Source organism: Aquarana catesbeiana, unplaced genomic scaffold, assembly GCF_042186555.1.
Source record: "Aquarana catesbeiana isolate 2022-GZ unplaced genomic scaffold, ASM4218655v1 unanchor226, whole genome shotgun sequence".
Lineage (NCBI taxonomy): Eukaryota > Metazoa > Chordata > Amphibia > Anura > Ranidae > Aquarana > Aquarana catesbeiana.
Window position 1 is genome coordinate 2404189 of NW_027362653.1, and position 23899 is coordinate 2428087.

Below are 23899 nucleotides of genomic sequence, written 5' to 3' on the forward strand. Positions count from 1 at the left end.
TTAAAGGAGAAGTATGGGAAAAGCTCATTTGGCTGTACTCCTGTGGATCACAGGAGTGCAGTTTGTTCTGCACTCCTGTGTCCCCTTTTCAGCAGACAGCGGGCTGAAGCCCGCTGTCAGCTGATATCACAGTGGCGGTCCAAGCTGGGGAAAGATCTCAACCATATGGTCGGGATCCACTCAGATACCTTGACCAGTACCTGGCTGAGAGTCAGAGCGAGCCACTCCTGCTCCCTCCACAGCCCAGTGAATGATCATCTGTGTTTATTTGCTCCGTTCTCAGCCTTAGAGCTAGTGGGAGAAAGGTAAGTATGATTAAAAAAAAAATATGAAACTTCTCTTTTCTCTGATTGGACAATGTGATGATGACTTGTACTCATAGTCCCACCCACACTATAAGGTAACTTCCCATAGAAATCTCTTGTAGTGTGTTAGAGTGGAGATGGATAGAACAGGGATGAGTTTGCTACTAGCAATTAATGTGTTCACTTATTGTGATTCTGATTGTAGAGTGTTGGTTTAGTGTTAGTCTAGTGTGTGAGAATAGAATGTCAGTGTAGTGCAGTGTTTAACACAACTTTACATAATATTTGACTCTGAGTGTAAAGTGTTAGTGTTGTGTTAGTATACTGTAGTGTGCGAGTATAGCGTGTCAGTGTTGTGTTAGTGTAGTGCAGTGTATAATACAGCATTACATAACATTCAGTCCTGTATACAGTGCTGTATACCCCTTTTTTTTGGTCCCCTGCCTGCCCTCTTTTTATTACTTGCCAGCTGCAGTTTTTCTGACTGGTAGGTTAAAGTCTCATAGAAAAGCTAGTTTTGAGGCTTCTGTTGGTCAAAGGAGGAGCAGTGGAGAAGGGAGATCGCTTCAGTGATGCATTTAAAAAAATTTTTAGTCCTCGGCGCCCAGGACTATCAGCTTTAAAGATCCCATTGGCAGCATCTGCATCATATGATGGAAGATCTAGGGGTGAAAACAGACATAGAGAGCTTTCCAGTAGATGATTACTGGGTCATGAGAATAGACCACTGGCCAGAACTTGCCCAGTATGCCATTGAGCTGCTGGGCTGTCCTGCATCCAATGTGCTTTATGAACCGCCATTCAGTGTTGAGAGAGGTTTTGTGACAGATAAAAGAGCGCGTCTGTCCACAGACTCCATTGACCGGCTGACATTTGTCAGAATGAATCAGTCCTGAATTAGCAGCAGCTATCAACCCCTGATGATGATGTTGCTGATTAAGTGTTATTGGGATCTCAAATCTCTGCAAGACTGTCTAGGCTGCCTAGCTTTGTGGATGTTGATTTTATCCTGAAATAAATTTTTGGTATAGGTTTCTTGGGCACAATTAAAACCCAAGGACTAATTGTTGTTTGACAGTTGCATCAAATTAAATTTTTTTTACAGCAAGGCCAATTCTTGCTTTCATCAAGAGTACCTCTATAGGGTTACAGTGGGAAGGCAACATCAACACCCAAAGCCTAATTTTTCTTTTTTCTTTTCTTTTTCAAAATATTGTTATTTCCATCCAAACTCTTCCAAAGAGACACCAAAATGTATTCAAAAAATCTTTTTTTGAGTGCACTAAATTGTAGCCTCATCATACAGACTGGCCCCCCAAGCCGTTGTTTAGAACATAAAGAAAGCTTGCAGGGAAAATCTATTTAAACATCTTTATAAAAGTCAGTTTTGCTGTAGCAGGTTCTATACATGGTACAGATGCACCACTGTCAGACTAAGGGGACCCCCAGGCACTTTATTTAAAGGAATTTTTCATTTTTATTGTTTAAGCATCATTAAAATCACTGCACAATCTACATTGGTACATGTCCCCCCGGGCAGTACTGGGGCCCCCATAACCTTTTTATATCCAATAACTTGCATATAAGCCTTCAAAATGGGGACTTTTGATTTCTTCAAGTTTGGGTCCCATAGACTTCAATGGGGTTCTTCGTTCCTGTTCGAACTTTTGCACTGTTCGAGAGTTCTGCCGTGAACCAAACAGGGGGTCATTTGGTCCATCTCTAGTTATTTGTTTTCATCACATGATCCAGATTGGTAAGCTGTGACATTCTTTGGTTTCCCATACACTTGCAATGTGAGGATCCATATGTGTTTCCTCTGTTCTGCGTTGCCTTCACTATTGGGGTCCCCACGAAAAGACATTGGGTTTTTCTTTATTACTCCTGTTTGCACTGTATATACATACCTTTTCCTCTGTCCCTTTTAATTGACCTTAAGTCTGCCACTAGTGCCTCCCTTTATCGTGATGCTTTCTGCCCCTTAACCTCACCTATACCTGCAGTTGGGAGCTCCACTTTCAGGTTGATATGCATCTGTTTTTACCTTCCCACCCCTCACTTCACAGAAGTTTGTTCACTGAGAGCTTGGCTTTGGAGGAGGACTTTGTGATCTAGTGAACACTGCTTGCAATAATTTTTGGGACTAAAACTGTGATAGCTATTTAATGTTAGTTGTTCAGCTACACAGTAGTAAGTTAACTTTCTTGGGGTTTTTCTTTTGCTCACCTTCCTTGTATCTGGTCAGGCAGTTCTCTCTTTTGGATGCGCTCTAGATTTTTCAGGCTGGAGGAATGGCAACACTCTTGGTTGCAAGATTCACTGGAGGGCCTATTGGGCTGTTCTTGCTTTTTCCTGTAATTTTCTCTACCACCCCTGATTATGATTTTAAGATTGATTTCCAGCCTTTCTCAGCCAGGATTCCTCCAAAGGTTTCCAGGGGTTCCTTGTGCAATGAACAATTTCTGTCTCTCAGTAACAACTGGCATCCTATGGTTTGTAAGGGAGGTAGTCTTCCCACTGAAGACAACGTAGGAATGTACTTTTCCCACTGACCACTGATATAAGGGGTTCCTTCTCCCATTGGTCACCAACATAAGGGACCATTACACTGACCACTGGTATAAGGGGGTCCTTCTCCCATTGGTCACCAATGTAGGGTACCATTACACTGACTACTAGGGATGAGCCCCTAGTTTAGTTGGTAGAAGGTAGAGATGAGCCAACAGTTTAAACTTGAACTTTGGCTGTCCTGGCCCCCTTTTTGGCAAGAGCCGAACCTCTGAAGACAGAAGCAAGACATCTACCACTTCTATATACAATAGCTTCCCACTGTCACTGGTTCCTAAGGAAGCAGCAGGTGCTTGCACCCACCGTGTCCATATGAACCACTGATGCCACTGGTTATCCACAACACACAAGCAAAGAGGCAAGGATAGCAGTGACATCACTACCCAAATATGGCCACTGGTCAATGATGTCACCACCAACCTTACCCCTTTATGTAGCTGATGACAACTCAAGGAGCTGTCATACAGGTAATAGAACATTGGGTACTAAATACCCCATACTCATTCATGTGGAGGGGTGGTATCTGGGGGGGGCCCTTAACAAAGGGGGCTTCCAGATTCTGATAATCCCCCTGCCTGTAGACCCCCATAACCACTAGCCAGGATTGTGGAGGAGAGGACCTTGTCCCCATCAACATGGAGAAGGTGCTTTTCTTGGGGGATTCACCTTTACATTTCACCCCCTCCCATTGAGGGCATGTGGCCTGGCATGGTTCAGGAGGGGGGCACATATTTGCAGCAGAATCTCTGACCTCCTCCAGTCTAATGGGAACCTTCAAGATCAAAGATAGCTGACATCCTTCAATATGTAGTGGGTTGTGAGGCATAGTGGGTGCAAAGGTGGTAAAAGTCATGATGCAAAAGAGGTTTTTTTCTTTAGCAGTCCTTTTTATATTTTGTAAGGGAAAGAGGGTTAGGGCCAGGACACCCTTGAACAGTTGCAATTTCATATGGCAGACTCCAACAGGAGGACTGCCGTACAGGGAAAGACCCCAGCAAGGTGCCACTTCTGCACGTGCAAGATTGCTGTCTCCTAGGGCAACAGTACTTAAACAGTTCCTAACGCAAAGTAACAGTTCTCTCAGCTTCACTACAACTTCTCCTTGTAGTTCTTCAGCCCCTTGAGCTCCTGGCCTCTCTCTGCACCCTCTGATTCACTAACTCTGAATCCCGTGAGCCCTTTGAGGCTTTTGCGGTGGTATCTCCCTCAAGCGTTACCCATGCTTCCCTGCTGGGTCCCTAGCTTGGCACTTTGGATACCTTCAAACTTCACTCCTGCTGACCAGCTCGGTCCCTAACTTGTGACACAAAGCTGCTCTGCAAGCGTCACCTCTGCTGGTTGGGTCCCTGACTTGATCACCGCCTGAAGTTTCCTGATTCTCCACCATGCCTGTTCGGTGAGAATACTGCTCCTGTACTTGTTTCAGTTACTCACTGTGGTCCCTGGTAAAGGTAGTTGGTCCCTTTGTGGTGACAGCTTCCCTTCTACCTCTGACCACGACAGGTTCTCCGGCCGGCAGAACCATCACTTCTGGTTGGACTGCAAGCCACAGTCCCAACCCTGTGCTGCCCTCTTACTTCTGGATAGACCCTCACACAGCCTGGTGCCCCCGGGGATAGGCCCAATCTCCGGCCTAGCAGCCCGGGGTAAACGGCACACATCCACCCAGACGGCGGTCCGGGTGGCACACAAGAACCTGGATCACCTGACCTCATCCGAATACATAGGCTCTCCCAGCAGGCCAAGGGATTCAGCAAAATCCCTGCCCGTTGGCTGAGATACCCCATATACCCATAAACTGACCTTGAGTTGTCAATCTCAATCTAATACTTCCAAGTGCCCGGCCACCTGGTGGTAGAAGAGGAAAGTACAACCAGGCCAAACTTAGGGAGAAGTCAATGGAATCCTAGCAATTAACTACAGTAGCTACTCCTGACAAGGAATTTGATGAGGAGCTCCCTGACTAAACCCCAGGGCACTACATATTGTTCCCACTTTCCTGGCTGCCAGGCACCATGCTTGTATTAAGCTTCTGGCATTGATTTCCTTGGGGAACTCATGCTTTTTTTGTTTGCATGGGGATCACCTTTAAAATACATTCCAGACCAAGTCTATGCAATTTTTTTTATTCTTCCTGTAGGATGTGCTACAGGAAAAGTGACATTTACAAAGAAATTGCCAAAAAATTTTAACACTTTTTTCTTAGTAAATATCAGCGCTGCTGCAGCATCACGGAGACGTGCCCCTTCCCAGACAGGATAAGGACACCCCCTAGTCATGTTTTAAAGGAATTGGACATTTTTACAGTTTCACTTTAGGCATTTAAAAAAATCACTGCTCCTGGGTGAATGGAATCTGTAAAATTTTTCTTAGAATGGTACATGTTCCTCATGGTAGAGTCCACCCCCATGTTTGACACCTCTTTGCCTATTTGCCCAGAAAATTAGCAATTTTAATTTGACAGACTCAGCTCAATGGGGTTCGGGATCCAAACTTCTCTGAGGTTTGTCAACCTCAGCTTGAACCAAACCCAAGGCGATTCAGCCTATCCCTATTAGAGAGGCAGCATCCATGGGTTGTCCTGACAACCAGTGACATATTCTTACCCATTCATTGCCATCAGCCGGATGTTCCCGCCACACAGGTGAATGTAAACAAACAGCAGGAGGCACATCATTTCGAGACTGACCCAATCCTCAAAGATTGCACATTTTATCTGTTCATCAACAGGGAGTGTTTTGTAAGTCTCTTTGCAGGACTCTTTGTGCCCAAAGGGTAATAGTGAAATGGAGGAGAGTCAAGTGGCATAATGCCAAGGCTTTTTCAGACAGAGGCAATGAGCTTTTCAATGTTAGCAAGCATGTTGTGTGAAGCTCCTTCTTCAGCATAATGACAATGTGGGGGAGAGAAATCCTCCGCACCTTCCTCCAGTACTGCATTCATATCTCTTCATTCCCATCTGTCTCTGCATCCGCTAGGACTGGCATATCGGGGTCTGACTCTGATTGGGAAACTGGAGTGTGAGAAGAGGTGGGCTGTTTTAGAGTTCTGGACAACGATGACTGTATTAAGGCCGTCATCTTTCCAATGAATGATGACAGAAAATTCTGCTTTTGTCAGGTAGGCCACATGTTGGGTGACGAAGTCGGAAGGAACGAAACGTATGTCAGGGTGTGACTGGACGGCAACCGGAATCTGGGTATTGTTTTTAAACTAAAGATTGAGCTTTACAATATTACACTAGTGGAGCCTTTCTTCTTCATGTACCCATGGATAGGCACCTTTTCTACAAGGAACTGTGGAGAGGTGGATTGGCTTATTAAGGAATCTTTGAACAACTGATTCTTATGGCTTACTAGCAGTGGTGGTGCGTCCATAGAGGGCGCAGGAGCGCCGCCCCCTCTCTCCTGCACCCGTCAATCTCCGATAGATTCATGCATTGCATGAATCTATCTATTGTCGCCACTGCCGCCCCCTATTCAGGTGTCCGGCCCCTATCGGGCACCGGGCATCTGGATTACAGCGGCGGGGGTGTTTTTGGAAGTGCCTGATTAGAGCCGTCGGCTCTAATAGGCGTCCTGATTAGAGCCGTGGGCTCCAATAGACTTCCAAATTGGTAAACAGTGGGTCCACTCCTGTGCGTTCGCTGCTTACGTAGTGCTGTGTTAGGGAAGCAATTTATTTGATTCCCTAACACTGACCTGCCTCTCAGCCAATCAGGTGCTCCGGGTCTGGTTACCTGTCACCTGATTGGCTGAAGCAACAGGCGCTGTGATTGGAAGCCTATCGGGTGTCCAATCATAGCAGAAGAGGACGGGAGAAGACATCGAGGACTCGGAGGAAGCGTGGAGGACAGCGTTGACCCGAGACAGGTAAGTGCCGGGTGGGGGGGGGGGCACACTGGCAGCAATTGATGGGGCAAACTGGTGGCAATTGATGGGGAAAACTGTCGGCAATTGATGGGGCAAACTGTCGGCAATTGAAGGGGCACACTGGCGGCAATTGATGGGGCACACTAGTGGCAATTGATGGGGCACACTGGCGGCAATTGATGGGGCACACTGGCGGCAATTGATGGTTACAGTAGCTGCGTTTGATGGCACAGTGGCGGCAATTTATGGGTGCAGTGGCTGCGTTTGATGGCACAGTGTCTGTGCTTGATAGCACAGTGGCAGCGTTTAATGGGCACAGTGGTGACAATTTATGGGTACAGGGGCTGCGTTTGATGGCACAGTGGCTTTGTTTGATGGCACAGTGGCTGCGTTTGATGGGCACAGTGGCGGCAATTGATGGGCACAGTAGCTGCATTTGATGGGCACAGTGAGGCTGCAATTGATGGGTTTTTTTTTTTCGGTTTGTTTGCGCCCCTCTAAAAATTTTGAGCACCAGCTGCCACTGCTTACTAGCCAAACCATGAGAGTGGTAGGCAAATTAATATGGTGAGTTTCCATCTGATGGGAATGGGTCTAATGTGACACATATGGTGGTGGATACTTTACAGTGTTTTTTCTTAATTAGGACGTCACTGGGAATATCAACACTTTTTTTTGCATTGTTTAACGACTAGACGACCAGCCGCCGCAGTTATACTGCAGCAGGTTGGCTCGCCTGGGTATATCGCTGTAGGTATATGTCAGCCGTTTTAAGACCACTAGGGAGCCGTTATGTTCGCCGGGCACCCGCGATTGCTCCTGAGAGACACAGAACCGAGGTCTGTCAATGTAATCAGACAGATTTCCGTTCTGTCAGGGGTGAGGAGACACATCTGTTGTTCATACTATGTATGAATAGCGATCGATCTCCTCCTTCAGGCAGTCCCCTCCCCTCACAGTTAGAATCACTCCCTAGGACACACATTTAACCCCTTGATCACCCCCTAGTGTTAACCCCTTCCCTACCAATGACATTTATACAGTAATCAGTGGCTATTTTTAGCTCTGATCGCTGTATAAGTGTCAATGATCCCAAAAAAGTGTCAAAAGTGTCCGATCTGTCCACTGCAATGTCGCAATCCCAATAAAAAATCACAGATCACCACCATTACTAGTAAAAAAAAATTATAATAAAAATGCCATAAATATATCCCATATTTTGTAGACGCTATAACTTTTGCGCAAACCATCAATATACGCTTATTGCGTTTTTTTTAACCAAAAATATGTAAAAGAATACATATCGGCCTAAAGTGAGGAAGAAATTAGTTTTTTTATTACTTTTGGGGGGATATTTATTATAGCAAATATTAAAAAATATTGCTTTTTTTTTCAAAATTGTCGGTCTTTTTTTGTTTATAGCGCAAAAAATAAAAATCACAGAGGTGATCAAACACCACCAAAAGAAAGCTCTATTTGTGGGGAAAAAAAGGACATCAATTTTGTTTGGGTCCAACTTTGCACGACCGCGCAATTGTCAGTTAAAGCGACGCAGTGCCGAATCACAAAAAATGGTCTGGACAGGTAGGGGGCAAATCCTTCCGGGGTTGAAGTGGTTAAAGAGGGCTGCTATTGGACTCTTGTTTGGTTTTTCTTTTTATGAAATTTTGATTTTAATATTTTTATTTTTTATAATTTCTTTGCACATGGATTATTATATATATTTGATCATTACATTTTTGTATTGAACACTGAATTAATTAGGTGTTATTGTTGCGCTACTGTGAATTTTGCTATATATGCACTTTGGTATATATACTTTATTTTCACTGCTTTTGATACTATTGCAATAAACTTTCAAAAGGAATCCCTTATGGACTGTGGTTTCTGGAATCAGGATGTGAGGTTGCTGTTTGCCTGGCCACTGCCCTAGCAGGAATAGAACCTGGGACTTAAAAATCAGCAGCCCTAGCAATGGTTTGCGCTACAAATACAATACACAATTACAAATACATATTACATTAATTTTAACCTTTTCCTGACTTCCCCAACCAGATATACTGCAGCAGGGTGGCCGCTCTGTGGCAGATTACGTACTGGGTACGTGATTTGGCACTTTCCGGTTCGGGGCGCACACGCGTGCTGCCGGCGCCCCGCTCCCACTGTGATTGGACACAGCGGGAGCCGATCAGTGGGTCCAGCAGACGCAATGTCCGCCGGGACCCAACGATCATTTGGGAGACGGGCAGAATGGCGGTCTGCCTATGTAAACAAGGCAGACCGCCATTATGTGACAAGAGAAGACAATGATCTTGTGTTTCAACTAAGCAGGTACACGGATCTCTGCCGTTCCACAGTACAACCACCCCCCACACAGTTAGCAAGCACTCCCTAGGCACACATTTAACCTTTAATCGCCCCTGATGTTAACCCCTTCCCTGCCAGTGTCATTAGTACAGTGACAGTGCAGATTTTTTTAGCACTGATCGCTGTATTAGTGTCACTGGTCCCCAAAAAGTGTCAGTTAGTTTCCGATTTGTCCGCTGCAATATCACAGTCCCACTATTAGTCGTTGATCGCCGCCATTACTAGTAGAAAAAAAAATGAAAAAAATGAAATAAAAATATCCCACACTTTGTAGACACTATAACTTTTGCGCATGCCAATCAATATATGCTTATTGGGATTCTCTTTACCAAAAACATGTAGCAAAATACATATTGGCCTAAATTGATGAAATTAACAGAAAATTTATTTTCAAATACTTACCATAATTTTCCTTTCCTGATGGACTCCATGGCAGCCTATGTGTTAACCCCGCCTCCTCTCCAATGCTATAGGACCCCATACCCATAAAATTGAACTCACCACTAGGGACTGCGTTCCGTTACTAGCCAACTCTTTGACCAAATTGGTGGGAACTCCGTCTGCCATGGAGTCCATCAGGAAAGGAAAATTACGGTAAGTATTTGATAATAAATTTTCAGTTTTCCTGACAGACTCCATGGCAGCCTACGTGTGGGAAATAACTAGCTAGACCGCATGGGGTGGGTATGCTCAACAAAAACAATTTAATTTGTAGGTCCATTGGAGGAGGATAAAGAAGGAACGCAGTCCCTAGCGGTGAATTCAAATTTATGGGTATGGGGTCCTATATCATTGGAGAGGAGGCGGGTTTAACCCACACGTCGGCTGCCATGAATTTCCCAGTTTCTATTACATTTGGATAATAAGCCCCCCCATCATGTTTGGGAGGCCAACAAGGAGAGGCAAACATTCCCATGCCACTATGAGGGGTAGAGTTGACACCTTTTCTTCAAGCCAAACCCGAACACTTTTGCGGTGCACGGCAATTTTTTTGTAATACACGCTATAGGATTGTAAAATACCTGGGACACCTTTTGGGTTACCCAAAGAGAGTAGCAATGAGTGGCTGTGGCCAAATTGCATTAACAGTGGGGGGGTCTTAAAGGGGCGTGGTTAAATAAAACAAAAGCATTCGTGTACCCATAAAATATGATTTGATTAATAAATGTCAGTTAAAATATGAAACTAGCTTACCTAAGAGTGGACACTGTCAGCCAGTAGAGCAGTGGATGGTGTCAATAGAGCAGTGGATGGCCTCAGTGGAGCAGTGGATGGTGTCAGTAGAGCAGTGGACGGCAGCAGTAGAGCAGAGGACGGCAGCAGTAGAGCAGAGGACGGCAGCAGTAGAGCAGAGGACGGCAGCAGTAGAGCAGTGGACGGCGTCAGTATAGTAGAGGACGGTGTCAGTAGAGCAGTGGACGGTGTCAGTAGGGCAGTGGACAATGTCAGTAAAGCAGTGGACCGTGTCAGTAGAGCAGTGGACGGTGTCAGTAGAGCAGTGGATGGCGTCAGTAGAGCAGTGGATGGCGTCAGTAGAGCAGTGGACGGCGTCAGTAGAGCAGTGGACGGTGTCAGTAGAGCAGTGGATGGTGTCAGTAGAGCAGTGGGCAACATCAGTAGGGCAGTGGATGGTGTCAGTAGAGCAGTGGACGGCATCAGTAGAGCAGAGGACGGTGTCAGTAGAGCAGTGTACCTCCATCCAAAAACCTGAATCAGCTCTACTGAACCCAACCCCATACAGACTGTTCACAAAGTGACACTGTGCATTCTACAACCCTTTCAAGCACCTTTTAATTACAAAAAAAGCCGAAAAAAAAAAAATCAAAGCAATCCACAGGCACCCTGCAAATAGAAAATAACAGAATAAATATCAGACAGTGATATTGGGAAAAAAAGGGGATTAACTCCAGAGATAAAACGATAATTCTCCCGCTCTACAAGACTCTGGTCCGGCCGCACCTAGAGTATGCTGTTCAGTTCTGGGCACCAGTCCTCAGGAAGGAAGTACTGGAAATGGAGCGAGTACAAAGAAGGGCAACAAAGCTAATAAAGGGTCTGGAGGATATTAGTTATGAGGAAAGGTTGCGAGCACTGAACTTATTCTCTCTGGAGAAGAGACGCTTGAGAGGGGATATGATTTCAATTTACAAATACCGTACTGGTGACCCCACAATGGGGATAAAACTTTTCCGTGGAAGGGAGTTTAATAAGACACGTGGCCACTCATTAAAATTAGAAGAAAAGAGGTTTAACTTTAGACAGCATAGAGGGTTCTTTACTGTAAGAGGAGCAAGGATGTGGAATTCCCTTCCACAGGCAGTGGTTTCAGCGGGAGCATCGATAGTTTCAAAAAACGATTAGATAGACACCTGGAGGGATATACAATGTAATACTGACATATAATCACACACATAGGTTGGACTTGATGGACTTGTGTCTTTTTTCAAACTCACCTCCTATGTAACTATGTGACTGAGGTGTCATGGGCGGTGAGGGCAGGTAGCTGCAGCCAGGATGGCTGTCAGGGTCTGAAGAGGACTGATTGGGAGCAGTAGTCCACCAAAGAGGGCAGCTAGCATCAGAACTTTCAATTGCTACACCATAGGGGCTCACGGTCCCTGCCTGTAATAAGGCACTTTTTGCTAAGGCCTGGCTGAAACCAGGGTTAAGACTAACCATGTGCTAGCTGCACCTGAAGAATTGTGCTGGAGGGAGAAGGAGAGATAGTCTGCGGCAAGAGTTGTGCAGGAGGAGAGTATCTAAAATGTCCCAAACCATGTAAACCAAACCAGGTACCTCTTGCATGGGCAATACTACAGTTGCCCTATGAGTACCCGCCATCGGATTACAACTTCTAACTCTGTACTTAAACATACTGTACTTAGCTAGTTAGCAGAGGGGGGGGGGGGGGGGGCTACAATGAATAGACAAGTAATAATCTCATTGGAAAACTCACGTCCTTTGCTCAGCTGCAAAAAGATATTAACCCCCCCTCTACTTGTAGGCAGGTGCAGACTACTTCCTCCACTGCAGGTGGCTCTCAACCGCAGCAGCATTGCAGGGGGAGAGGAAGTCAAGATGAACATGGTTCCTCTGTGGTTTCCAGGATCACTGGGCAAGCTATCCGATGTGACTCTAGCAGCCATTTTGGGTCAGTCAGAGCCTATATATGGCCCTGGCTCCCGGGTTTGGCACACATTTGCATATGAGTGATGTAGGGACAGGTCACCCATCTGTCAGGGACAGCATTAGGGGCAGGGAAAGGTTCCAGATGAGTAGGGAAAGATTTGGGCTCGCAATCACCTTGGACATTTTCCCATTTGGGTACGAGACGACCAGGCCGCATTCTGCCCCCCCCCTCCCCCAGGGAGACGCTGTCAGTTTGGCTAATACCTGCTCTGCTACACGCATTCGTGAGTGTTGGGCTTTCTCCCACCAGGGTTGTTGTGAACTGTTTTTGCCTTCACTACAATACAAGTTCTACCAATTGCACTTGCACTGTGTGAATTACTGCTGCCGCACCACGCTGCACCCACCCACATACTGAATATTTTTCCAAATGGCCCATTGTCTTTCACACAACCTTAGCTTAGGGGGAGTGGTGTACAAGAGTGTCTGGAACTACTACTTTACTGATTCTATGGGCACAAAAGGGTATATCTTTATTTTACAATCTCTTCCAAGAGAGACAGATCTTTGGAAAATCTACCCCTTTTGCCCTAGGATCCCTACACTCTGATTAGCAATAGACAAAGGCATTTCGCTCCATATACAAGGCCACATGCAACACCTTCCTTTGGGAACTCATATAGAACATATCTTTGAGATAGTACCTAACGCCACATAGGCTTTCCAAATTCAATCTCAACTCTACCTCTGCGTGTTGGAGAGAATGTGGTTTCAGAGGCTCCATCTTCCACATATTATGGGCATGTCCATATTTCACCAAATACTGGGATGACATTTTCTAGATTCTTTCAGCAATATCCATAAGTCCTATAGCTCCCCTGCCCAGCTAGGCACTATTAAACCTTGAGATTGACACCATTCCTCACCAGTTTTGCCGGGTTATCACACATGTCCTCCTGGCGGCGAGATTTAATAGAACACATCATTGGAACTCCTCCCACATGCCAAAAGTTATCAAAACAATCAACCTAAAACAAAATCATTGCACATAGGAACTACTAATGGCATGCAGGAGAAAAAATTATGCACATACATCCCATGCGTTGCACCCCTGGGTACAGTGGTACCAGAAACTGATGTGGTTACCGATAAGGTTTCTTGAATTTGTATGCTATAACACATACTAATCCATTGTGGATTTTTAACGGCCAATTCCTGTCCGGCCTATTGTACAATGATGGCTGGGCGGGAACGCTCTTGTTCTGTTCTTGACCAATCTTGGTGCACAGCGATGAGCTGTGTCCCTCGGACACAGTGCATCACCGATCGGGGTAAAGAGCCAATGACGTTGGCTCTTTACCATGTGGTCAGCTGTGTCCAATCACAGCTGATCACATGTAAACAAATGTCAGTAATCGGCATTTCTTTTCCTCAGCGCTGTCACTGTTTGAGAAAAGGAGAGCCGATAACCAGCTTTCCTGTGACAGTGGATATTTACACTGATAATCAGGGCACTGTGCAGCCCCAGCAGTGTCAATCAGTGTCCATCAGTGCAGCTTATCAGTGCTTCCTCATCAGTGTCCATCAATGCAGCCTCATCATTGCCTATCAGTGCAGCCTCCTCAGCGCTCACCAGTGCAGCCTATAAGTACCCATTGTTAGGAAAAGGTTGAGGCTGGGTTCACACTATTGCGAATTGGGTCCAGGTTTTCTCCGCATCCAATTCGCATGTCAGGAGATTGTGACCGGCTCTCAATGGAGCCGGTTCACACATCTTCGGAGCGGCTCCGGTGCAAATTGCACAGGAGTCCTGTGCATCTTCTGTTCTGTTTTAGGTCCGAATTCAGCCAAAAATGTGGGCTAAAAACAGACCTGAAACAGTGAACAGGGACACAACAAACCCCTGCTGTGAGCTGCTCCGTGCTGCGGTGTTATCCCAGCCTAGAGTTCCTGTAAACTGTTTCCTATAGAATTTAGTAACCGCGGTATGATACCGTGTTGCTTAAAGGTACCTTCAAGTGCACTTGGGAACATGGAGTCACACAGAGTCATGCTTTACCCAGAATTCAGAGCCAAATACAACATCATGACCACTAGATTTAACTGACGATTATAGGAAATCACTTTATTACATAAAGTACAGTCAATATACCTCATGGCTGGACAAATGCTTATCACATTTATCAAATGAACTTATTAAAAATAAATCTGTTAAGCCGCGTACACACGGGCGGACTTTTTGACCGGACTGGTCCGGACTTTCAACGGACTTCCGATGGACTTTTTAACGAACGGACTTGCCTACACACAATGACATCAAAGTCCGACGGATTCGTACATGATGACGTACACCGGACTAAAATAAGGAAGTTGATAGCCAGTAGCCAATAGCTGCCCTAGTGTCGGTTTTTGTCCGTTGGACTAGCATACAGACGAGCGGATTTCTGGGTCCGGCGGAGTTACGACGTAAAAATTTGAAGCACGTTCCAAATCTAAAGTCCGTCAGATTTTCGACTGGAAAAGTCCGCTGAAGGTCCGATGAAGCCCACACACGGTCGGAATGTCCGTCGGACCAGTCCGGTCGAAAAGTCAGCTCGTGTGTACGCTGCATTAGTATGAAATCTTGCACCACAGACTTTACTCAGCCAATGAAAGGTAAGGGTTCCAAACTTTATTTTTCTACTGCTATCAATGGCCAACACAGTACAACACTTCATCCATGTCTTTGGTGATCTCTGATCTCCTTATGAACTGTTTCTTACATGATGAAGATCAGCCATGGAGTATATCTGAGGTGTATATCAGGGTGTGCTTCTTCCCCACATGAGAGCTGTGATGTCCAACAACATTCATATAGAAGACATTTCTCGCACTCAAGGCACTAATACACCTCGAGGGTTGTGTGGGATCCCTGATGTACAGGAAGACAGGACTTCAGTGAGGAACAATTCCCTCACTCAGGACTGGAACGTGGCTTTTCCCCCGTGTGCAATCTCAGATGTCTGTAAAGAATGGACTTCTGTGAAAAACATTTCCCGCACTCAGAACAGGAATACGGCTTCTCCCCTGTGTGCAATCTCCGATGTGTGGAAAGATTGGACTTCCGTGAAAAACATTTTCCACACTCAGGACAGGAATACCACTTCTCCCCTGTGTGCAATCCTTGATGTCTAATAAGATCTGATTTTTGTACATAACTTTTCCCGCACTCAAGACAGGAATACGGCTTCTCCCCTGTGTGAGACCTTTTATGTCTGACAAGATCAGATTTTTGTACATAACATTTCCCGCACTCAGGACAGGAATGTGGCTTTTCCCCTGTGTGCAATTTCTCATGTATGGAAAGATAGGCCTTCTGTGAAAAACATTTACCGCACTCAGAGCAGGAATGTGGCTTCTCACCTGTGTGCATACTCTCATGTCTGTAAAGATTGGACTTCTGTGAAAAACATTTACCACACTCAGTACAAGAATATGGCTTCTCCCCTGTGTGCAATTTCTCATGTATGGAAAGATAGGACTTCTTTGAAAAACATTTCCCGCACTCAGGGCAGGGATGTGGCTTCTCACCCGTGTGAGACCTCTGATGTCTGACAAGATCTGATATTCGCACATAACATTTCCCACACTCAGAACAGGAATACAGCTTCTCCCCTGTGTGCCATCTCTGATGTAAGGAAAGATAGGACTTCTTTGAAAAACATTTTCCACACTCAGGGCAGGAATGTGGCTTCTCACCTGTGTGCATATTCTCATGTCTGTAAAGATTAGACTTCCTTGAAAAACACCTCCCGCACTCAGTACAGGAAAACCTCTTCTCTGTTGGAAGGACGGCACCGTCCCTCACAGTCTGAGGTTCCTCAGGATAAGAGGAATACGATGGTCCATCTACACTGTGTGGTGCCGGATTGACATTTGAAGTAGCCGGATTTTCTCCTGGACTATACTGTGTGATGTCCTCATCTTCTACTTTACAGTCTGGAGACAAAGTGAGACAATCCTCTGAGGTTTTCCTCATCTCCCGTCCATCTACTAAAATAGACATAAAAAGATTATTACTAGACATGAGCAGATTGGTTCCCCTAAACCAGGACTCCGCCCACATCAGGCGGCTTTGTCTCTGAGGTTCTTACAATTCCCCCCTCAAGGTAACTAGTAAATGGGTCCTCTGATCTCCTACCAGTTCATTTCTTAGTTCATGGACCTTAGTCAGAGAGTGAGGAAATGAGAACTGTCTTTTATAGGAGTGACAGTGATGAGGGGATTATAGGACGAGTGTCCCCACCCCCTCTATCACTCATTGCCATCTTCCCAACACAAGAAGTACTGAACTTCCTTATTTAGTCCATGATTTAGTCATGAATAACAGCGGGGCTGAGCCCCACCAGAGGTCAGAGAGTGAGGACAGGGGGAGAACAACCAAGATGAAGACTGGACTGATCCTGAGGACCACCATCATTGGGCTATTGACTCCTCCCTCATTATCACATTCTGTTTAAGGTTCCAAAGTCTTAGGATGTTATCACATTATTATTAACATATAAAAGTCTGTGCTCCAATCAAATTATCAGATATAAAATGTCCAGCTGGTAGAAAATGGGTGTAACAGAAGAGAATTTATATTATGTTTATATATAGCAGTGGGTAGAGGGGATAGAGCAGAAGTCAGGAGTATGTAATGTACAACGTGGAGTATATAATGCAGGGGTTAGGAGTATGTAATGTACAATATAAATTATATATTGTAGGGGTCAGAACTGATAATATTGATATTCAGTAATCAGTGGAAGCTTAATTGTTTACTTCAGACAAGTTGCAGAGGTCCCACACCACTGCCTCCCATCTTCTGAGACTGCACTCAGTGACTTGGGTCTGAGACTATACAGACATATCCCTCCACAGCCAGCAGACAACAGAGCAAGTAACCCTGGGAGGATTCCTCTGTCAGAGATCTTACTAGACCCCGGCATGGGGCAGAAGAACCAAGACACATATCCAAAGTGCCTACTGTAGGTCTAGTAATGTCTATGGTGAAAATCCATATTTTGCTGTCAGGTGAACCCCAGAATCTCCATAAATCCAGTCTAGATACATAAATTGTGTCTGCAGCACAGAGAAGGAAGATTATCTGAGAGAAATACAGGAATACAGGACGGTGAACACAGCTCAGGAAAGTGACCAGGGTATTACAGGCTGATATCACAAAGTCACCACCCTACTCTGGACCAATCAGTGAGCAGTATGGGTGGAGGAATGTATTTTTTTTTTTTTTAATCAGATTTTTTTTTGTGTTTGTTTTCAATAAAAACTAACAACTTTTTTCATTTCATCACACAAAAGCAAATTATATAATTGTGAGGACACTATTTTAATTTAATGTAATTTCAATGTTAAATGACCATGCGGTCTAATATGTTATTTGTTCATACAATAATAAACATAACAACACATTCAGAAATAAAGATATGATTGTATAATAAGGCAACTGTGGTTGTGATTCTTTGGTCTCGTTACATGTCATGTATGTCCTCCGTATGTCATTCTTTCCCTTTCTGCTCCCGGTCCTACCAGGGCCACTGAGCAGAACAGGGTACCACCATCCCCTAACCAGCGGGGGGGCGGTGTTTAGCATTTTCATACATTAACCGTTGGGTAAAACAAAAATATACAATTCAACCTCTGCAAGACCCGGTATTTTCATAGTAATTCCCATCCGGGATAGTTGTGCGAATGAGATATTTTACTCCCCTTCTCTCAAATCTAGCAAGTTTCTCTTAGTGCTAAGTTCTAAAGTTGTATAGTTGCTGATGTGGTTCTGCCCCCTAGGATTCTATTGTGGACCAGGCTTAGTGGAGCTAATCCAGGAGTGTCCAACCAGAGGTCCCATATATTCTCAAATTTTCTCGGACTACCTCGGTGCTTGTATGCGAGCTGTTCTCTAATGAGAGAGTCATTCACGGATGCAGTCCACTCTGTTTGTGTGGGGGGGCCGTCGTAGATAGCCATTTTCTAGCAATAAGTTTCCTAGCCAGGAATAGTACCCTAAGAATGGCAGTATATATGTGGGGCGTGTAATGTTCTTCTTCTATCCAGCGTAATAGACAGAGTTTAGGGTCAGTTGTAAGTTTGAGGTTCCATATGCTATTGATAGTGTTCATCACTCGGGGTGGGGTACTCTTTTGCTTGGTGGACGACGTGAACTATGTATGTGCAGTGTTATACCTTGTTAAAATTTCTTTTTTGTAGTGTGATGTATTAATTTTTGTGTTTTTTTTTCTTTACACACATAAGGTTGTGCACAGTTTGCTGCTTTTAATATTAATGATTGAATGCCTCCATCCTTTTCCTGATGAAGCCGTTTCGGCGAAACACGTTGAAACTTCAGAACGTAGGAACAACATATATGTAACTTCAGTTCTCTCATCTGGTCAGGGTTAGGCTAGGTGTGCATACCCAGGACCATGAGTGTAACTGTAGCCATATTTTTATCATTTCTTGAATAAATGAGTTATATTTTTATATTATTCAATTGTTTTGTTTTGTATATGAAGTACCTTTAAAGTCCCATTCTCAAAAAATTTCTCGTTGAATAATGAATAGTTGGGTACGTTTTTGAGAAGAGGATAGTGACACTTTAAGTACGTTGTCTAGCATGGTGTTCCATCCCTCGTCTGAAATACGCCCTATGTCGTCTCCCCATCCAGCTCTACAGCTCAAAGTCATCGCCTTAGATACATAACAAAGAAGGGAGCTATATATATATATATATATATATATATATATATATATATATATATATATATATATATATATATAAGGAAATTTGTCCCTTCCGGGATGATGACATAATTAGCTCTGTAAGCACCGCGGGCCTGGTTAGCTCCCAAGTGGATGTCGTAGCCTGTGCCGCTATAGCGCGCCTAAGTTGTAAGTACTGGAAGAATGAGGTATTTGGCAGGTTAGATTCGGTACGCAGTGATTGGAAGTCTCGGGGTATGCCCCCCACAATATAGTTGTGGAATAGAATTTACTCCGCTCCTTGACCAATTGGAGAAGTTTTGTAATTTGTTTAGTTCTGGGTAGTTACGGTTATTCCAGATGCGTGACCAATTTGTGTACCCTGTGTATTGCAGGTGTTGTTTGGTTTTGTTCCATATTTTATCTATAAGTAGTAGCTTGGGGTATTGAGTCAGTGCTCCCAGTTCACCTGCCTCTTTGCACTCCACAAGTCCATCATCAGACATCTGTGTGCGCACAATGTTTCGAATGGGATCAGAGGACTCAGGGTAGAGCCAGCCCGTCAAATGTTGCAGCTGAGCCGCCATAAAGTGGGTTTGGTACCGCCAGCCCACCTGAGTCCTTTGCTTCCCGTAAGGTTTCCAATTTGATTCTTGGAACCTGTTTTCTCCATATCAATGTACTATAAATGGTGTTACACCTCTTAAACACATGGATAGGGATCCAGAGAGGGGAATTTTGTGGAGTGCATATAATATCTGTGGGTTCCAGATCATCTTTATCAAGTTGCAGCGGCCGACAACGGAAAGCGGCAACTTGATCCAGCTGGTCGTTTTTTTCTTGAAATTTTTTAAAAAGTGGGTCTACATTTAGCTTTATATATTGGTCCAAGTTAGGGTGTATAACTATGCCTAGGTATTTGAACTTATCCACTACTTTGATTTGTTCAGCTGTCCGAGGCAGGGGTCCCGTCAGTGGATCTAAGGGTAGTATTGTTGATTTGCCCCAATTTATTTTGAATCCGAATGTGTGAATCAATTCCATAAGTTTAACCAGTGGATGTGTCACTTAGAAATAGAAGTGCACCGTCAGCATAAAGTGCCAATTTATCTTCCAGTTCACCCCGCTTAAATCCAATTATTTCTGGGCTCCCCCCTTATGGCAGCTGCCAGGGGTTCTATGGCCAAGGCAAAAAGTAAGGGAGACAGGGGACAGCCTTGCCTAGTTCCCCTGTGTAGATCAAAGGAAGACGATAAGGTGTTGTTTATTCTAATGCAAGCTTTTGGCGCTTTGTACAATAATTGAATCCAAGAAATTATATTTTCCCCCAACTTAAGCTTTTCTAGTACTCTCCATAAATATTCCCACTCAACACTATCAAACGCCTTAGTGGCATCTAGCGAAAGGATATCCCTTTGTCCCTGATTATCAGTGGGTATTTGCATGTTGAGATAGAGGCGGCGTAGATTGTTTGCCGTGGACCTGTTTGGTATGAAGCCGGCTTAAGGACTAATAATCTTTATTGAATATTCACCATATATTAATTAAATAGAAAACGTTATTATGAATAAGTATAAATACCCTCCTCCAACACAGTTAGACTGTTGGAGGAGGGTATTTATACTTATTCATAATAACTTTCTCTATTTAATTAATATATGGTGGATATTCAATAAAGATTATTAGTCCTTAAACTGGTGTATCCTCTTTGAAGAATATCTTTGGGAATCTTTCCCGATTTTTTGTGTATACGCCCTTAAATTCAGAGGATAAAAATCCTGGAGGTCCCAATTCCATTATTTCCAGGTGACAGTAGCTATAGACTATGATATAGGTTGTTACATTCAGTGATGTAAATGTGCTATTACATGCATCTTTGATACCCATCTTTCCAGGACTATTTTTGGATGAGCATTAGTTTCCTTTTTTTCATATTGGTATGAAGCCGGATTGGTCCGGGTGTACTAGTTTAGTCACCACCTTTGAGAGTCTCATGGCGATGATTTTAGTAAGGAGTTTTAGATCCGTATTTAAAGTGGAGTTCCACCCACTTTTACAACTCTTCAGCATCCCTCACTAAACTGTGCACTGTAAACGAATTGGATATTTAAAATTTTTTTTTCTCAGCACTTACTGTATATCTGCTGTATTCATTTTTCACTTCCTCCTCCCTGGCCGTGGCCCATCGCATCATTTCCTGTTTGCAATGCCTTCTGGGAAGGGGCGGCAACTTCCTCTGACACTGCCGTTGCTATGGAAACCTGACCTGAAACCTATCACACTGCTTGTGATGCACTGAGCATGTGCGAGATCTGCAAGGATGAGATCCAGGAAGAAATACAGTCTGGCTTCAGATGCCCAGAATTAAGATGGCCACGGCCTGCTGTAAGTTTATAAAATAACAAACTACTGCTATAAACTAACAAAACAGACCTTATTTTACAGACTAACTTTACTAGAATACATTAATCTTGTGTATTATAGGGGGATTTTTATTTAAAAAGTATAATTTCGGCCGGAACACTACTTTAACAGTGATGCGGATGTTGTCCCTGCACTAGGGTGAAGCTATGAGTAAGCACTTGATATAGTACGAAACGCGTAAGCTGTCTGTCTGTACACTCTGCCTTTGATGTACTGTATGACATGTTCCTGATTTTAAAATAAAGAAGTTTGGATTATAATTTCCTGGAGTGCGGCTGTCCGGATTTTCCCATTTGCACACATACTTTAACAGTGAGATGGGTCTATAGGATTCTGGTTTATTAGTTTCTTTCCCTGGTTTTAATAGGACTATCACCACTGCCTCATACATAGATGTCGGCAAGGAATCTGAGTTAAATGCCTCTGTAAGTGTATGGAGTAGCTCCCATAGGAGTATTCCTCCAAATTTTTTATATAATTCAATTGGCAGTCCATCATTGCCCGGGGCCTTTGAGTTTGGGAATGTGGCTAGTGCGAGTTGCAGTTCCTCAAGGGTGAGAGGAGCATTTAAAAGTTTTCTATCTGTTTCCTGAAGCTGGGGTAGGGTGACAGAGTTCAGGAATTGTGTCAACTCATCTACAGGGTAAGATACCTTAGAGCAGTGTTTCTCAACTCCAGTCCTCAAGGCGCACCAACAGGTCATGTTTTCAGGATTTCCCTCAGATGAAACGACTGTGGTAATTACTAAGGCAGTGAAAACTGATCAAATCACCTGTGCAAAATAGTGGGAATCCTGAAAACATGACCTGTTGGTGTGCCTTGAGGACTGGAGTTGAGAAACACTGCCTTAGAGGAGTAGAAGGAGCAAAACTCCTTCAGTATGGATGGTGTATCAGTAACAGTTAATGTTGTGATGCTGTAATGCTATGTACCACCTGAGGTGGTTGTTGTGACCTGGCTATCATGGCCAGCATGTGGTCAGTTTTCTCCCCTTCTTCAAAATATGTTTGGGATGTGAAAAATCTTTTGTTGACAGCTTGCTGTAAATGTACAGTACGGTATAGCGTCTGTGCATTGCCTCTCATGTTCAGGCGTGGGAGTTCGCAGATATAATTCCTCTGCTTTCTCCACCGCCCGACTGGCATCCCTGGCCCATTGTCTACTCTTGGTTTTAATTTCTTTTATGCACATTCCTCTGATGAAGGGTTTTAGGGTATCCCAAACCACCCCAGGTGCAGCTGAAGGTTTATTGGCTTCCAAAAAATATTTGATGTGCATATTATCTGCATCAGTAAATAGCTGAAGCCAAAAAGGGTTCAGCTTCCAGTGTACAGGTAGGCGTGTTTTTTGAAGGTTCAGGCTAAGCTGCACCGGAGAGTGGTCGGACAAACCCCTGGCCAGATATGTTACTATCGGGTCATAGCAGTATGTTAGGTCGTTCCCTAATGCAAAATCTATACGAGATAGTGTAGAGTGCGTCAGTAAATGATAGGAGAACTGGGCCTGGAGGGGAGATTTACATCTCCAAAAGTCCACCAGCCCAAGCTCACTCACAAACTTGGCTAGAGGAGTGCGCACCCTAGGGCCCTGAGGACAGTATTTTTTATGTACATCAAGGGAGGTGGGAGGAATGTATTTAGTGTTAATGACCCACCTGTGCTGATCTCTGTAGGAGTGTCCTCCTCTATAAATGTCCCCGTGATTCCATCCTCCTCCATAGACTGCTGATCATTCCTCACATACATCTCTTCTTCTTCTGCTTTACCCTCAACTTTTATATGTATCAGATCTTCACCCTAAGCCAAGAAAATTAGAGAAAAATTATATCTGTAAAGCATAAGGTTGAATATTGTAACACCACATAAAAAAATCCACACTTCGACCTCCACAATTACATGTTCTAGATGCTTCATTCTACCAAACCTTATAATGGTGAGAGATGGTGTGATCTTCCGGTGTGGAATCCTGGGAATACAGAGGACGGGGACATCTCTCTGGTGGGTTCCTGGTATTAGGTGGCTCCATCATATCCTTGTGTTCTTCTGAAAACTCCTCCATCACATCATACTCCTCATCCTCCTCTTTAATAACAATATCATCCCAGAGTTTTCCACACTGGAAGATAGAAGAAACATTCATTGTAACAAACATGCTGTGTATAAATCATACCTGTAATTACGAATAATTGTTCCTCGTCTACCTGATTTTTTTTAAATTTCAGGTACTTATATAGCTCCGGCAATTTACGCAGCACTTTATATATATATTGTACATTCATTCACCTGATGATGGTGAGGGATGGTGTGACCTTCCTGTGTGGAATCCCGGGAATACAGAGGACGGGGACATCTCTCTGGTGGGTTCCCATTACTGGATCCATCTGTAGGAAACACACACACTGACTGAATACATTGTTTCTATGTGTTTATCAGATGATGGGGGATCTAGGTGGACCCTCCGTACTGCTCTCTCCTTTACAATAAAGTCTCCTCCTAC

The 23899-nt window shown here is 44.2% G+C and overlaps 3 protein-coding genes across 3 annotated transcripts in view; 1 reads left to right on the forward strand and 2 right to left on the reverse strand.

The window, feature by feature from the left end:
• Positions 1-23899, reverse strand: part of LOC141121586 (uncharacterized) — a 190165-nt gene that overhangs the window by 101963 nt on the left and 64303 nt on the right. The window lies entirely within an intron of this gene.
• The window catches only part of LOC141121605 (uncharacterized), a 196164-nt gene that overhangs the window by 13689 nt on the left and 158576 nt on the right, over positions 1-23899 (forward strand). The window lies entirely within an intron of this gene.
• The window catches only part of LOC141121616 (uncharacterized), a 95473-nt gene continuing 85925 nt past the window's right edge, over positions 14352-23899 (reverse strand). The window contains exon 9 of the mRNA XM_073611268.1: positions 14352-16017. Coding sequence (XP_073467369.1) covers positions 15195-16017 — 823 coding nt within the window. The 3' untranslated portion in view covers positions 14352-15194. The remainder of the gene's footprint in view (positions 16018-23899) is intronic.